General features: G+C 36.8%; 1 protein-coding gene across 3 annotated transcripts in view; it reads left to right on the top strand.

The window, feature by feature from the left end:
• LOC138706089 (SID1 transmembrane family member 1-like) overlaps nt 1–16622 on the top strand; it is a 51808-nt gene extending 35186 nt beyond the window's left edge. For all 3 annotated transcript variants that reach the window (XM_069835036.1, XM_069835037.1, XM_069835038.1), the window contains 6 exons: nt 3295–3534; nt 6999–7109; nt 7496–7623; nt 13443–13553; nt 13628–13741; nt 14203–16622. In XM_069835036.1, coding sequence (XP_069691137.1) covers nt 3295–3534; nt 6999–7109; nt 7496–7623; nt 13443–13553; nt 13628–13741; nt 14203–14265 — 767 coding nt within the window. In that variant the 3' untranslated portion in view covers nt 14266–16622. The remainder of the gene's footprint in view (nt 1–3294; nt 3535–6998; nt 7110–7495; nt 7624–13442; nt 13554–13627; nt 13742–14202) is intronic.
• The last annotated feature ends 582 nt before the right edge of the window (nt 16623–17204 follow it).

Here is a 17204-nt window from a genome sequence, read left to right as displayed (position 1 = left end):
GTGTAGTATAAATCATGAAAAGAGATGTTAGTTACTGTATGGGATTTAACTTACCAGCACTGACGGAAGGCGAAAATCAGAGGGGAATCTGGAAGTGGGGAAGTAGTGAAAGCTGATCAGAGGTGGTCTGAAGGAATGACGTGTAAAAAATTATGGTTCATTTAATGATGCTCGCAACTGTAGAGGTTATATCATCATTGCCGGTGTGCCAGAATTTTATTCACAGGAGTTCTTTTACATGTCGGTAAATATACTGACATGAGCCTGTCGCATTTAAACACACTTAAATGCCATCGACCTGGGCCAGGATCGAACCCGCAACCTCAAGCACATAAGCACTATACCAACTACGCTATCAAAGCTGACGAATGATGTGTTTAATGATATGAATGAAAAGTGTTAATTTTAGACATAGTAATATTTGTATATTTAATATTGTTACACGCAAACATGTATATCATGGACTTGCTGAAAAATTGAATTTCAGGAAATTTATGAATATATCTGAAACAGTATTGCAATTGCAATTTATATAATAGCATAAGTCTCTACGGTATCTAAGTGGTCTGCCTGTCATGCAAATGGTCCTGATTCGAGTTACGATCAGGTCTGGGATTTTTCATAGTTTTTCTCGGGGTTTTTCCTTTTCCACACATTAAACATCATTCTGTCTTATCTCCAGTCCATATCATTACCCGACCACTAGCTGCTCTAAGAATAAGTGGGATTGCCTGCTTGGAACCTGGAATTTCAGTGAATCTTAATGCAGTCAGCTGGTCAGCTGATGTGGGTTGAGAATGTGCTCAGCTGGAAGTAAGTAATGTGCTCAGCTGGTGGCAAGTATAAAAGTTTTCTCAGAGGGACATCGTGCTAGGATTCGTCATGCTCATTCAAGAGAACTGATATCATAGCTTAGCTGACCACTGAGTCCCTGCACATGCTATCACTATCCATCACAACAGAACTACTCAATAAGAGAATTAACATCCATTCAGTTGTCTTGTTTTGACTAATACTTTTCACGTGACTTAGTTCATATGTTTCATCTTCTTTGTGGCTACAGTACTTTGTCTGGACGCATGTAATATTTAACTTACCACCACCAACAGAAACTGAGTCTTGGCATTACAACTAGGCAGTATTGCTTAAGCGCAAGTGGCTCGTGTTCTGGGTGGCTAAAAATCCGCGACCTCCATGAACTAAATCATATAAAAAGGGATATAGCACTCCAGCCAGGTATGTTTCTGGACGTAAACAGATTAAGAGGGCCGCAGATTTCAGTTTGTTACGTGATGTAAGATAGGAAATATATTTTATAAATTGTGAGAGACTTGAATTGTGTTGACTAGCTGCAGCTGGCTCTAGCTCACATTGGCCCATTGTATGCCCTGTGTGGGATTATTGTTTCAGTCCAACAGGTGGCCCTGGGTGACAATTGTAATTCAGATGCTAATGGACAAGGTCATCCTGCCTCAACTCAGACAGAGCCAAGTTCCATCCCCAGTCGAATACATGATAAAACCCCAGGTCTCAGAGCACAATTAAAATTCTTAAGTTCTTAAAATCTATATCAGTACAGAGAGCCATACTGCCCTGAAGACTATTTTGAACTATTGTAAATGATAGATGAAATGAGGGAGAATTGGAGTGTGGCAAAATTAGAAATACATAAACATGTTGAAGTTAAGGGTATTTGAAAGGATAAATTACCCATAAAACGAATAAGTACCCCAACAAAATCCTCTGAAATGATTGCTTTGTCCATCACCAGCGCATGCTAGTGCTGAGCTACAGACATTCTGGAATTTTGTTAATTGCGTATATGATGTGTAACGAAATTTTATCGTGTATTAATTATTGTGATACAAATTCGTTGCATATTGTGTATGGGTACGACCTATCTGGCTATGATACAGGTATAGTGGTGAGTCAATGTATGATACTTGTATTCTGGACGTTATCAGTTTGGGAGCCGTTTAAGATGGGTGTGGTTTAAGTAGCTTTGGAGTGAGTAAGAATTTATACCTTCTTTTGCATTCTTCACAGGATTGGTAAGTTGAGTCCAATATAATACATGAAATGGCACTAGTGAGAGTTTCGACATTTTTTTTTTTTTGTGATGAGGAATGGAGATCATGTTGCATAATACAAGACCAATTGCGTATTGTTTTGTCTAAGGATGCAGCATCATTGACATAGTCACATATGAATCTCATACATTTTCTTCTTGTCTTTATTTTTCACGGTTATGGCAAAATAAATTTCAATGATTTGAACTCCTTTGAATTTCTGAATATATATTTAAAAAAACATAAGAAATATAATGTGATTCTCTTATTATGAAATGCATGTCAGTTCTAGTTATTTGAAGTAGTTGATAAGTGACTTTGATTTAAAAACTGCACAGCAAACTGTCAAAGCACTTCTCTTGTTCACCTTTGTACTTGGTAACCACGAAATAAGGAACAAATATTTAATGACTATGAAGACTTGTGGTGACAGCAAATTGAAGTTCTGCTGTGTTATGTACTGGTAGTATGGGGATGGCTGAATGGTTTCTGAGAATGTGAATGGGATGGGCTGAACTCTGGTTGAAATTCACTTATGCTTGTCGGGTTCGGACTGGGCTTGGGCCTTAAAGAAACGAAATATACTTTTTTTCGCGCATTATGATTGATTAAAAAGTAATACGAAGATTTTAATCCCTGCATGATTAGATGTCCACCTGAGATCCATCCAAAACTGTAGACTACCACTATCGTAAGTTATTGTTTAGTTCGATTCATATTTCGTAATGGCATTTGTCTTGTCTTTACTCTGTCTTAGACACAGAACACTGTTTATTTGTTTTACCTGGGTGACTGGGAGATTACTCTATCTCATGCTCCTACTGGAGTGATCTCTCTCGTAGCTGTTTCTGACTACTATGGCCTCTGCTTTATCTGCTAGTCTTCAGGTTTCGAGTCGGGCTCAGGTTGATAATTGTAAACTAATATCAGGTTTCTGGTTAGGTTTGGGTCTGGTTCAGCATGGGTTGGGCCTAAGAATTTCGGTCCGTACAGACCTCTAATGCATACATCAATTTGAATTGTGCCCAAGCTGATCACTATGTAAAAAATCAATAAACAGAATGTTTCCAAGTATGTCACAGGTTTCATAATGGTAATAAAGTAAGGAATAACATTTTGTTAAAGTATTTATTCCTTATCAAACATTTGCCCCTTATTTCATGGCCACCCGGTATAATAAGACATTAACAACCAGGGTTTTTTTTGGCATTGTGGTTGTTTACAGACACCAGCTTTATGTATGTGATTTCGATGATGTGCATGCTGAAGATATACCAGACCCGACATCCTGATATCAATGCGAGTGCATATGCTACATTTGCTGTGCTGGCAGCCGTCATCCTGATTGGAATGAGTGGCGTACTGTGGGGCACTGTGTACTTCTGGGTCGGCTTCACTGTGGTACATCTCACAACATGTCTTTTGCTAAGTGCACAGGTTTACTACATGGGTCGATGGAAGCTGGGTGAGTGACAATTTTATATTATATTCTGGATCATTGGTTAGAAATTACAGGAATGTAGTCTTGTAGCTTGTGTTGGTTATAGTACAACACATGAATGAGACTTCAGTTTTAATATTTGATTGAAGTTGGACTCCAGCTCTGACTCTGATTTTGACTCCATAGTCTGCACTGAAAAGTTTGTTAGAAGTTTACACAAAGATAGTCGGAAAAAGAACTTCTGAAACGTTTACTTTGAAACCTGCTGCATAGCATATGTTTCTACTGAGAATATGAAATCAGTTTGTAAAGAAAGGCAGAATAAATATTTATACCGTGTTTGTCACCTATTTCCAGTACAGAGTAATTTTCTTTGTGTGTTATTGGCTTGCCTCTTCTTAATCCTTTAATTCCACATCACCTAATATTATGTTAAAGAAGGCATTCCTGAAAGAATATTACTCTCTCGATCTATTTTGGCAACTAAGGTGACCAGGTTCCACTTTGGTCGTACAGTGAAACCTCTCCTTACGGACACTCCTCATATACGGACAGATGTTTATGTCCCAACTGAAATAATATAGAAATAATGATAAATTTAACTCTCGTTTACGGACACTCTCAGACACGGACAAGGACAGCTTTTTCACATCCTAAAGCTTACTTACCTCCTGACTGCGGACAGAACTTGGATTTCAAGACCTAATGTGTTACAAAAATGGAAAATTTAGTTTTGAGAACTGTACAGAAATTCTTTAACATGAAAGAAGACATTAAGAGTCTCGTAGGCTACCACTAGCCTGGTAGAGGGGCAGAGAAGGCCTGACGGCCTTATCTCTACCAGGTTAAATAAATAAATCTAATCTAATCTAATCTAATCTAGCCCAGCCTGCTACCCCTTGTTAGCTGGAAATGGGTGGATAAACAAAGTCATAAAATTTAACCTTTCTGATGGTCAAAGGTTTCCGCGATCGTGAAATTGTACTCAACACATGACAGGGTTAGTAGGGTTATTCTCTTTACTTCAATCAGTTGTACTGTTTCGAGAGACATGGCACGTGAATGTAAAGGTTAATTTGAAAACTAAATTACAGTACTGCATAACTGTAGACCTAGAATAAAAATTGCATGGCACAGTACTGTATTTTCCTTCTTCGGTCTTATTTACTGTAGTTCAAAGTTGCAAAGAATTTACTGTAGTACAGTAGACTGTATTTAGAATTAAACTACAGTAATACATTTCATTTAAAGCGTGTATGCATATTATAAATTTACTGTTAGATTGGGGAGCCTCCCTCCCAATAAAGGACACCTCCCAGATGCGGATAGATTGTTACGTCCTTTCGATGTCCATAAATGAGAGGTTTCACTGTATATTGGAATTAATGCTAATTGTTCACATTTAAAATCAAATACATTTCTGTGTGCTTTGTGTGGACGTCTAATTTTCTTGTGTATTGTCTGAGTAGAGCAGTAGTTTCCAAGTTAAGTCATTCAAATGCCTACACAGAGCAGACTCAGACTGCTGACGGAGGGAGGGAAGATAGATTTGAACATACCCGATCTTTCAATCTTGTTATCTGTGCGTTGTGGTTCGAATGTTCAGTGGATGATGAAATACACTACTGTTGTGAAAAGTGCAACACTCAGAAAAAATGGCCTGAATGACTCCAAACTCGGGAGATGTGTAGTACAGTGTACCACCAATAATTGATTACGTTTCCAGAGAGCTGGCGTACACATAGGCCAACAGTGACATCTCTTGTGTCACAGCAAGGTCAGTGTTGTGCCTTGCTCAGTCAGTGCAGAGCTTTCAAACGAAGTGGAAACGTGAAAGCTAATGCAGGTATGCCTCGTCGACGTGGAAGGGCGCAATATCAGCACGTGAGTGAGTTCAAATGGAGCAGAATGGTTGGTTTGCAGGAAGCAGGTTTGTCATACTGTGACATTTCGGCTCGTACAGAACATGCTGCTACGACAGTGATGTGTATGTGGAACCAGTAGATAGAAGAGGTTCATACTCAGAGACGAGCAGGCACTGGACCACGTAATGTGACCACAGCATGGGATGACCGCCATCTTGTCAGCATGGCTGTGATGGACCTTACAGCTTCATCCACAGTGTTGAGTCGACAGAGTACTGCAACGGGTGTGAACCTGTCTACGTCAACGGTTTGTCGCCGTCTTTTGAGGGCTGGACTAGTAGCTCACATGCCGTTGCGTCAGCTTCCATTGTCCAGAAACCACCAACGCCTCAAACTGCGATGGACACGTGAACGCCGTCACTGGCATGCTGAGTGGCAAGATGTAGTGTTTTCAGATGAGTCCCGCTTCAATTTGTCCTACAATGATGGCCACATACGTGTTAGATGCTACCGTGGTGAACGCAATCTGAGAGCCTGCATTGTTGAGCGGCTTAGCGGACAAACGCCTAATGTGATGGTTTGGGGCGCCATTGGATACAATATGCGATCTCGCTTCCTACGTATTCAGGGCAATCTGAACAGCAACCACTACATTAGGGAGGTTTTAGAGCCCAAGATACTGCCTCTCCTTCAGGCAACTCCACATGCCACATTTCAGCAGGACAATGCCCAGCCACATGTGGCGAGGATTGTGCAAATCTTCTTCGAAGAACGACGGGATCACTGCTTCCATGGCCTCCTCATTTGCCAGACATGTCGCCCATCGAACATGTCTGGGATATGGTTGGTCGGCAACTTGTTCGTTATGGTCCTCCAGCACCCACTCTTGACGCTTTGTGGACTCGCATACAAACTGCGTGGAGGGAGATTCCCTAGGAACATAACCAAGCCCTCTTTGATTCCATGCCATGATGCTTAGAGGCTTTGATTGCAGCGCATGGAGGCTTCACACCATACTGAAATCTCATGGTCACAGATCAGGTACAGTTCTGTAATTCTAATCATTTGTGTATTGTCATGTACCTTATCTGTGGTATCAAGTTCATTTCAGTCACATCTATCCTCTTGGTGTTGCAATTTCCACAAACATTAGTGTATATGGAGAACGTAAAAATAAGTCAGTCTGGTTATAAGTTTGTAATTCCACAAACATTAGTGTATATGGAGAACGTAAAAATAAGTCAGTCTGGTTATAAGTTTGTAATGCGAAAGGAAAAAAAAAATGTCTCAGTAAGACTATTAATGTTTAAAACTAAAGCATAACAGAAAGAGTAGCATGACTCATGACATAACTATTTGAATCTAGCAGTGAATGACGTTACATGAAGATATACGGACTACATACTTCTACTTCTCCCCTTTCACACAAATGAGAGGGGAATCACAGTTAGCTGTACTGTGAATTTGCTCTTTTGAAACCTTTGGGGTAAAGGATTAGAATTCACACGAGGAAAACTAGCAGCTGCTAATGACAGAAGTGATAAGAATATCCCATTTTCATGGAGATCATGGTGAAAGTGTAAGAGTCCAGCCAGTCATTCATTGTTAATTCTTTGTTTGCAGACCTGGGAGTTTTCAGGAGAGTGTTTACAGTGCTCTCCCATGACTTGCGTGCTAGCCCATGGCACTGCATCAAGCCATTGTATCCCAATAGGATGGTACTGCTTATACTAGGTAAGGATGTAATCTAGATATCTAGATCAATGTTTTTCAGTCTGGTTAGGGAAGAAAGTGTAAGGACTAAGGACACGTCAATTTTTTAGGAATAGGACATTTAAGTTCATACAAAACATACTCTTTTTATTTTGACAACAATTTACTGTTCCCTCTCAAAAGTGATTTATTTTAATGAAGGCTTATAAAAGACACACTTTCATCATTGCTGTAAATATTGTTGCTAAGATAAATTAAACATTTGGTGGTTTTGAACTGAAGAATTGAGATCAACATAGCTTTTTAGACAGACTCACTGGTTTTTAAAACAAATATGACTAGAAGTCCTAAAGACTGAAGTATCTGTAGCCCCATTTTATTACATCCAATTTCTTAACTTGTTTCAGGAAATGTGTGTAATTGGGCACTTGCAATTTTGGGTTTACTTTATCACCTTCGAGACTTCGCAACATACCTCTTGTCCATCTTCATGGCCAATCTCCTTCTGTATTGCATGTTCTACATAACAATGAAGGTTAGTTTTTTTAATGTATCTACGGTATTAATATTATCAGTGCAACATTATTTAAAAAGTAGGTAGCACAGTATGTACATTTGTGTGTGTGTGTGTGTGTGTGTGTGTGTGTGCGTGCGTGCGCGCCACAAGTTATAAGTCTTTGTGAGCGAAGAGAATGTGTAAAATTCATTGACTGTTTACAGATGTGGGCATATTATTACTAAAATTGACAATTGAAGGGCTCGGTGCAATAAGGTGCTAACCCTCACTTTTGTGAAAATTGAGATTTATACACAACATACATGGAATAATATTGTGCACTTTCTGTCAAAAGATGGCTCTGTTATGAGTATTAATTTCGCAGCAGTAAATGCATATCTTTTTCTAATCAATGTTAAAGAGTCATTTGTTTTGAGCAATAAGGCGCCAACCTATACCAAGTTAGAACAGATTCTAAAAAAATAAGTTAATTGAAACGATGATGTGAGTAACTACACTGATGTTAGCATCGACGACCCAGATATATCTATATCTGACTGGAAATGAAGGCACATCGGAAGAGGTAAGGATTAATTTAATTTCTCATTATTAAAATAGTATTGAGGGATGACACCTACTTGCATCAAAGTTAAACGTTATAAAAGTTACATATATACATATATATGAATATACATAATGTATATATTTTTTTTATTTTACTCCACTGGTTCAGTGTGAATTAAACATATCAAGGGGACCTGAGATCAGTCACATCAAATTCCCTCCAAACAGCGTCACCATCAAGACTGGGAACGTTTTAAACACAAGAGATGGAAAAATAAAGGACAACAATATACTTCACTATTCAACAAAGAAGTTATTCAACCTAGAGCGATCGTGATTTTGGTCGCATACAGTAGAGTTATATTCTCGGAGATATTGTTCCACCGTTTATACTACAGAAGACTGGTCATATACAGGGTGTATCAAAAGGTCAGGTCAAGCCTTAAGGAGGTGATTCAGGATCTTATTTGCAACAAAAACTCATAATATACTTTTTCAATATTCATCCTCGTTTCCGAGTTACATGAATATCACGTACAGTATCTATCCCCATTTTATTCCACACCTGATGGACCTGTCTGCTTGAGAGAAGGTAGGCTAATTGTCAGTTGTCTAGAGCAGATGATCAAAATGTCCCCCCTCTTGCACGAAAACACGCTTCAGCACGTCGTCTGACCTCTTGCTGCTCATTATCCAATCCATGCTGGTGTATCTCCATTGCAGCCGTGTTAATCTTTGCAATGAGCTCTTCCCTTCTTGCTATCTCTGTTTGGTACACTTTCTCCTTTTTGCAGCCCCAGAGAAAGAAGTTCAATGGTGTTAAGTCTGGGGACCAGGCTGGCCAGGCAACTATGGTAGCAACTATACGGTACTCCACCACATTTCAGACTTCCAGTATGCCAATGGTTAGATCATCATTTTCGAGGTAGATGGATTGAAAGGGGTGGTGCCATTGCCTGGCCAGCCCGGTTCCCAGACCTAACACCATTGGACTTCTTTCTCTGGGGCTACAAGAAGGAGAAAATGTACCAAACAGAGATAGCAAGCAGGGAAGAGCTCGTTGCAAAGATTAACACGACTGCAATGGAGATACACCAGCACGGATTGGATAATGTGCAGCGAGCAGTCAGACGGCGCGCGGCGTGCTGAAGTGTGTATTTGTGCGAAAGGGGGAAATTTTGAGCATCTGCTCTGGACTACTGACAATTAGCCTACCTTCTCTGAAGCAGACAGGTCCATTAGGTGTGCAATCAAATGGGGATAGGTACGGTACGTGATATTCGTGAAACTCGGAAACGGGGATGAATATTGAAAAAATGTATTAGGATTTTTGTGTCAAATAGGGTCCTGAATCGCCTCCTTAAGTCTTGACCTGACCTTTTGATACACCCTGTATAATCTTAAATGCTAATACAAAAAAGAAGTTTATAGTAACGAAGATGTATCAGTTGTACTTTAAAAATTTTCGTCCATTGATTTATTCAATACTTAAGAAAATAGTTTCAGATTCAAAGAAACCTCTCCAATTTTCAAATGCCTCTTTGTTTAAGATTGACTCACCTTCACCAGGCATTTTAGAGGTTGGTTGCACTTACTAGCATGAACTGTCATTACATTCAGTACACTCTCAAGAAATGGGGTCGTCATAGTTCAACAATTTCAATTTGTGATTTACAACCTAAATATTCAACACAACTTCCTATAGAGAGTCGAAAATTAGCAGGTGTAATGTTACTTCTGGAATAGATCCCACCAGTACATCATGTTTTCTACAGGGATCTCGTTACTCACGGTACTGCAGGTGAAGAACATTAACCTGAAAATGTGGATATACGTGAAGATATATAGTGCATAGTAAAATTGAATTGTTGTAATGCCATTTAAATTTCGGCCAGTGTATGGGACCAGTGCCTACCCAGCATCGTGATGCACAAGGAAGCTGCAATAGGTAGCTAAATCTGATTACGAAAGCCGCTATAACGGCTGTGGAGGATCACCATGCTAACAACACAATACCTGCATTCTGGTTGGATGATCGTCCACCTCTGCTTCGGCATGTGACGTGAGGTCAGCAGCCGGCTGGACGATCATGGTCCTTCATGGACTGTCGTGCCTCGGATTATTATTATTATTATTATTATTATTATTATTATTATTATTATTATTATTATTATTATTATTATTATTATAAGGAAATCTTGTTGTAAACAACTATAATACAACATTAAATTAGAATGTCCAAATGTAGAGGACAAATTCAGATATTCATTATAATTCTAATTTAGTTAGGTTGTATAAGTGTTCAGAATAAATTTATGTTTGTAATTCATTCAGAATCCCTCTCAAAGCAGTGTCCAACCATCTGGTGCAATAAGGTGCTAACCAACATAGACATCCCCGATTATCAAATACGCCTGTAATATAGGTCTTCCAAATTCGGTAAAATGTTTCCAAATTACATAAATGTAACTTAAGAGTCACAGCTTCACATTGAAAGCAGTTTCAGCATTTAAATTTCAATATTTGGAATTATGCCTTTTTCTAAACTTTAAAATGCTCATATCTCAGAAGTAACTATGTGTGGGTTAACACCTTATTGCACCGAGCCCTTCAATTTTATAGTATAATTTATTTTTACAAAACTGAACATTCCAATGACAAAACAATTGGCATTTTTGCATAGTTCCGTATTACCTCTTTGATAGTTATTAAAGCATTAGGGCTAATTCTTTCAGACATTCCTTAAACCAATCAATCAATGAGAGAACATTATGGAGCATGTTGACTCCATGTCAGTTTCACAAAATGCTTCCACAAATGTTTAATTTAAATTTGTAATTTCCTCATCCTGCCTCCACGTAAGAATTTTGTATTGTACAAGTTTTGTCTAATTATAAAATTCCTCTTCTTCACTACTTGCAAGTGTATATATATATATATATATATATATATATATATATATATATATTGTTGGCTGAGTGTTTTGATATAAGAAACCTATGGTCTTAGCAATAAAGCCATTAATTCAGTGATGTAGCATAAAGTGTAACCATTTTAATGTAGGCACCATATTTTTATGTTATGGCAGTTATATGACCTATACGCAACCTCCAAATGAACATAAATGTAAGTTTCAACACAACAAGAAAATAAATAATTTTTATTTCTAATCTTCCTTTAATAAATACAAATAACAAATATAATTTCGTCTATCAAAATGTAATATTCAAGAAATAGCTATTAATAAAGAAATATTTTCTCCTCAATTAGATAAATCAGTAAGTATCTGTGTAGTGTCATTTATAATTTCTTTCAGTAAGGACTTAAGTATACAGTAAAATAATTAAATTAATAATAATTTAAAAATATATATTTAACGACGTTCTTCATTTAGCTGCATATTTGTAAAAATAATGAAGCTGTTTCACAACAGCAATCAGTCATCATGGTTTATTACAATTATTACCACTCATATCATAATGTAATAGTATCACCACCATTTGGTAGTGGCAAAATAAAATTATTTTATTTATGCTGTTAAATGAAAACAGTGATGACAAACAAAATAATAAGATTTCTACACAAACTAAAAGTTCTTTAAACCAAAACAAATTTTCACAATTTTGAACATAATACACTCAGGGACAAAAAAAACCGGACACTTCTATATTTGCTTGTATTTTGTTGCCAATTATTTCAAAATGAAACAAAACCCATTTAAACAAAATAATGTTTCATTTAGCACCTTATACGACAACATTTGAAAAAAAAAAAAACTCTGATGAGAAAATTAACAAAAAATTACAAAGGGCGTATAACTATGGCATTGTTTGGTCTAACTGTTTTTTCATTTTATGGTGTCTTAAACATTAAAAACTCTTTCTAGTAACGGGTATTACCCCCTCTGGCTTGAATAACTGCATCCATACGTCTTGGTATGCTCTCAATTTGGTTAGCAATGTCTTCTTGAGGAATAAGTTCCCATTCTTCGCCAAGTGCTCGCCTCGACTCTTGTAACGATTTTGGTCTCGGTCGTCTATTCTTAACACGCCGTCCCAGCATGTCCCACACGTTTTCAATTGGGTTCATGTCTGGACTCCTTGCTGGCCATGGAAGAACATGGATTCCCACTTCTTGGAGATAATCTCCGACCGCATGGACAATATGCGGCCGTGCATTATCATGCATTAAAACAAAATTATCGGCTACAAATTGGCCAACTGGCACAACATGATCAGCCAAACATTCATTTATATACCTATCAGCTGTTAGTCTTCCATTTTCAACAAAAACCAACTCTGTACGAGCATCCGTACACACTCCTGCCCAAACCATCACTCCACCACCTCCATACGGCACATTTTCGGAAATGCAACACTGTGAAAATCGTTCTCCCCTCCTCCTCCAAACTCTTTCACGTCCATCAGGTGAGCACAGATTGAAACGGGACTCATCGGTGAACAGAACACAGCTCCACTGTCCATTTCTCCAATCCCTGTCATCATTTGCAAAACGCAGTCGTTCAACTCGATGCATCCTGAGAAGTCTGGGACCAGTTGCAGGTCTACTTGATATCAATCCACTTGCTTTCAACCTCCTTCTAACTGATTTGGCCGAAATTGGGCGTCCATGCATGTTAACAAATTGCTGAGCTACACTAGTAGCTGGCAGGTTGCGCTCCCTAAGAACTCTCAACACCATATACCTGTCTTCATTTGGATTTGTAGCTCTTGGACGACCCGAACCTGGTCTTCTGGGATATTCTAGGGTCTCTCTATACCGTTTTATGGCATCATCGGTTGTGCTTCTAGCCATATTCATAACATTTGCAAAGTAAAATACACTGCGTCCATCATCGTAAAGGGCTACAGCTCGAGCCAAATCTTCAGGTCGCATCTTGTTTTAAGACAAATGTTACAACCCCACTTAAACTCAGAAAATGTAAAAATAAAGAAATAACGAATGATAACGATAATGAAGCACAAAATGGTTGAGACAAAATTGTTATAGCTGAGACTCCGAAAGCAAAATTGTAATATTTGGTTGTAATGGCTTGTTTATAAAACAAAAAACAATCAACAATGTATACACGTCTCCATAACAACAGATGGCTACCATAATATTGTATGAGAAGATAATGTTTTGCAAAATAACAGCAAATATTAAAGTGTCCGGTTTTTTTTGTCCCTGAGTGTATTTTAATAAAAATTTGTCCTTCTTAGAATTTTTAGTATTTATATGAGTGTTACGTGTAAAGTATTTACGTTGCTGATCTGATTTTGTTATGTTTACAGCTCTGTTACCGAGAACGGATCCTGACACAGCCTCTCATCTATATTCTGCTGTCATTTGCTTCATGGGGAGCAGCCTTATATTTTTTCTTTAACAAATCTATATCATGGGCGGTGAGTATCATGCCGTTTTACTGGATCAATACGAAGTGTTGTCTGATGTACAAATTTGTTATTTTGTGTTGCAGCTGACGCCAGCCCAGTCTAAGTCATACAATCAGCCTTGTGAAATACTGGACTTCTTTGACAAACATGATATCTGGCACTTTCTGTCAGCTGCTAGTATGTTCTTCTCATTCATGGTGAGTATTAACAATCTTTGTTGTAAAAACTTACTTAAATTGAATTACATTGTGGACTTTCATAGATGCACTAAGTAGGTCTATGTATTTTGTCTGTGTGATAAACTTCACATATAGGCCTAGATGATTTACTAGAATTAGGTAGTCTGAGTTATGGAGAGAAATTTATGTATTAGTGTATATTTTCACTAGATTGAATGAGACATCTGTCATAATACAATATTTTATGATCCTGTTTCGAGAGAGATAATGATTTTCTCGAATATATCAAAAGTTTACATCATTTTCATATTGATATACCCTACCAAATGTGTTTGTAATGTGAACCCTATATAGTGAAACTTAAGTGTAGTTCCTAAAAGTCTAATTTGGCCATCTCTTCACTGTTGTCAGTTGACTCAGCATACATTTCAGAAGCTGTGTCTGTGGTCATTCTCTGAGTGCTGATGCTGTCTGTACAGGTTCTGCTAACTTTGGATGATGACCTGGTATTCGTTCATCGCAGCAAGATACCTGTGTTTTGAAGCAATTGAGCATAGCAGTCTTCCAGGTGTTCAACGTCTGTGATCATTATAATATAGAAAGCCTTCTTGTCAAGGGAATCGCAGGAGATCATGTTAACAGTTACTCTGGAATTATTTATTGGCAGCACTGGCATCGGAGCAGGAATCCGGTCTTGCCCAGTGGTTCAGGTTTGAAATTGACTCGAAGGTTTATATAATTTGTTGATGAGTATTAAGTGAGTAATTAGTTTCATCTTAGCATTAAGAATTTATTTTATATTTTTGTTATGGTATTGTGATTCTAATGAGAAAATATTTTATACTGATGAAACCATTTCTTTATGACACTATCTTTTTATGATTATGAGTCTTATAAGTGTTTGAGGTTTATAGTACTATTATTCCATTTTGCAACAGTGAGTTACTTAGTCAATTCTTATTATTCACTATCTGTTATCTTACATAAAACTTACAATAAAATGTAATGTAATTGTAATGTTTCAAATGCACATATTTTATTTTTTTATGGTATCTTAAAGTTTCATTAGCATGAAAGATTTAATTGAGGCCCAGTATTACATGTTAGACCATTTTCTGGACTCCTATGTTACAATCAGGCATGGGCAAACGTGATTCAAATAAGCCACCATGCTTCACGACCTTTATTACAATGGTGTAAACTGAATACAATCCTTTGTTGTCAATAGTCTTGCCAAGCCTGTTAGTGAACATTATATGGTATCAATTGAGCATGAGAAAGGCATCTCTTTCAAAGTAAGCTCGACAAGGTACAAAACGTTCATTCAATGATGGGTTGGAAGAACAGTTCTTTTGTTGTCAGGAAAAATGTGTGTGTGCATGCGTGTGTGCATCTCTTGACACTAGAAACGTTCTCACAATCAACCACCGAACATGCTCAATGAAAGACCTGGACTGACATGTGATGCCTATCATAACAAGTGCACTGTGGGTAGTTATTAATATGCTTTGGCAAAAGTCTCGCATTTGCCCATTTCTGATAAATATCTTCAGAATATTATACTTCATATGTAACTGTTGTCATTTAGTTCACAATTGCTCATTAAGATGTGACAGATTGATTAGAATAATTCTGTGGCTTAATCAAATAACTAATATCATTCATTCTATGAAAGCTGACACGCTGCACTAATAATATTGCTTATAAATACAACTAATTCTGTAATTTAAACTGCCTATAGCAGATTTTACCGACTTTGAATGTCCCTTGGATTGAGATTGGTTATTCTTGCATTAAGGCACAGAATTTTTGACTGTATATATTTTGTCATTATAAGTTATACAGAAAATTTAAGTGATTGGGAGAATTCGTAAACTGTACAGCACTGAGTTGAGTTCTGAGTTTAAGAATCTTATGGAAATTATTGGAAAATATTTCTAACAGTAATTTTGACTCTTTTAAATTATTTTTTTTTTCATTGACTGTTTAACCTCCCCTGTTATAGGTCTTGCATATCATTGTCTGCATCATTTAAATTAAGAATGGAAATTCACTACATTATTAACCTTTCAACTACTTAAGACAGTAATTTCAAACCAGGTGCATTGACATAAAAGTAAACATAGCCCAGCAATTGGTGAGTAATGAAATGAGCTCTGACAGATGTTCATTGTAGAGTTGTAAATAGACTTAGTGCGAAGTAATATGTACAATGTATCTAGGTCTTCCAGTAAGCTAATTTCTCATTCTGTGGCTTTTTATTTCGACTACATAGTCGTAGTATATATGCCTGTAACTAGATAATTCTGCCATGACAACAGTATTATAGGAACTAACCTCTAGCTTCTCAGTCTATTACAAGTCTGTTTTTGGTGTTAATTTATAATGCATTTTTGGCACATTTTTTTTTTTTCGGTTTTTTTCCAAAACTTAATATGTATACGAGATGAATTATGTAATTTTTCTCCAGTATGAGATTTTAACTTTTATTATCATTAACTCTAGTATTCTCTTCAAGGAGTAATGTAGCAAAATTTTAGGTTACTTTTCCACCTTTAGACACTGTCTGTGGTGCATTGTGTGGAGTTGAACCTATGTTGCACCAGGGGTAGTGATATAATTAATGGAGAAATAATGGGATTATAACAAAGGTAACAGAAATACTCATGGAAAACCTTCTCCAGTAACATCTTTGTCAACCATAATTTGCAATTTGAATCATTGGCTTTTGAATCCAAATCTCTGACATGGAAAGTTTACATTCTAGTTGTTTTGGCTAATGGTGTGCAATGTGCTGTATTTACTTGAATATAAAACGAGATCTTTTCTTCCAATTTTTTTATTTGAAAAATGAGATGTCATCTTAAATTCGTATATTAAAAGAAAAATATACAAGTTGTGTTAATGTTTTTTTACTTTGTACATTACAATCAATAATGGCTCTGACATGGTCGCTTCTCCCACAGTCCTTTTGTTCACAATAATATCAATTTGCATGATGTGGGAAAAAAAAATTCAAATGTTTACTTTCAGGTTTAACCCCTTCCCTATATGAGAGAAAGATTTATAGTAACAGTATCAGTTTCAGAATGTAGTGTAGTGTAAAATCATTTAGTTAATGTACATAGTTCATGTAAATAGAATATTCACGATGTAGGTAATTTCTTTAAAAGGATCCATCTATGTTACAGAAGTAAGGACGTAAACTTGCAGTTTTATGTTTTAGATTCCTGATTAATAATACATTAATTAATTGCCTGTGAATTCATGAGCAAGAATACCTTAAGAAAATTTAATCATACACTAGAAGGCACTAGAAAACTAGTGGTTGTCTTATATTCGGTATCAAGTATGATTTTAATTTTGCCATTGAAGTTTGCAATATTCTTATTTGTTACCATATTCTAAAATAATAAATTATAATATAATTTTATTCTGTTCTATTTTATTCAATTTTACTTTTATTTCTCTTAATATTCGT

The sequence above is a fragment of the Periplaneta americana genome, chromosome 9 (genome assembly GCF_040183065.1).
Source record: "Periplaneta americana isolate PAMFEO1 chromosome 9, P.americana_PAMFEO1_priV1, whole genome shotgun sequence".
In the NCBI taxonomy this organism is placed as follows: Eukaryota; Metazoa; Arthropoda; class Insecta; order Blattodea; family Blattidae; genus Periplaneta; species Periplaneta americana.
Note: the sequence above shows the minus strand (reverse complement) of the source record. Positions and strands in the feature narration are given on the sequence as shown.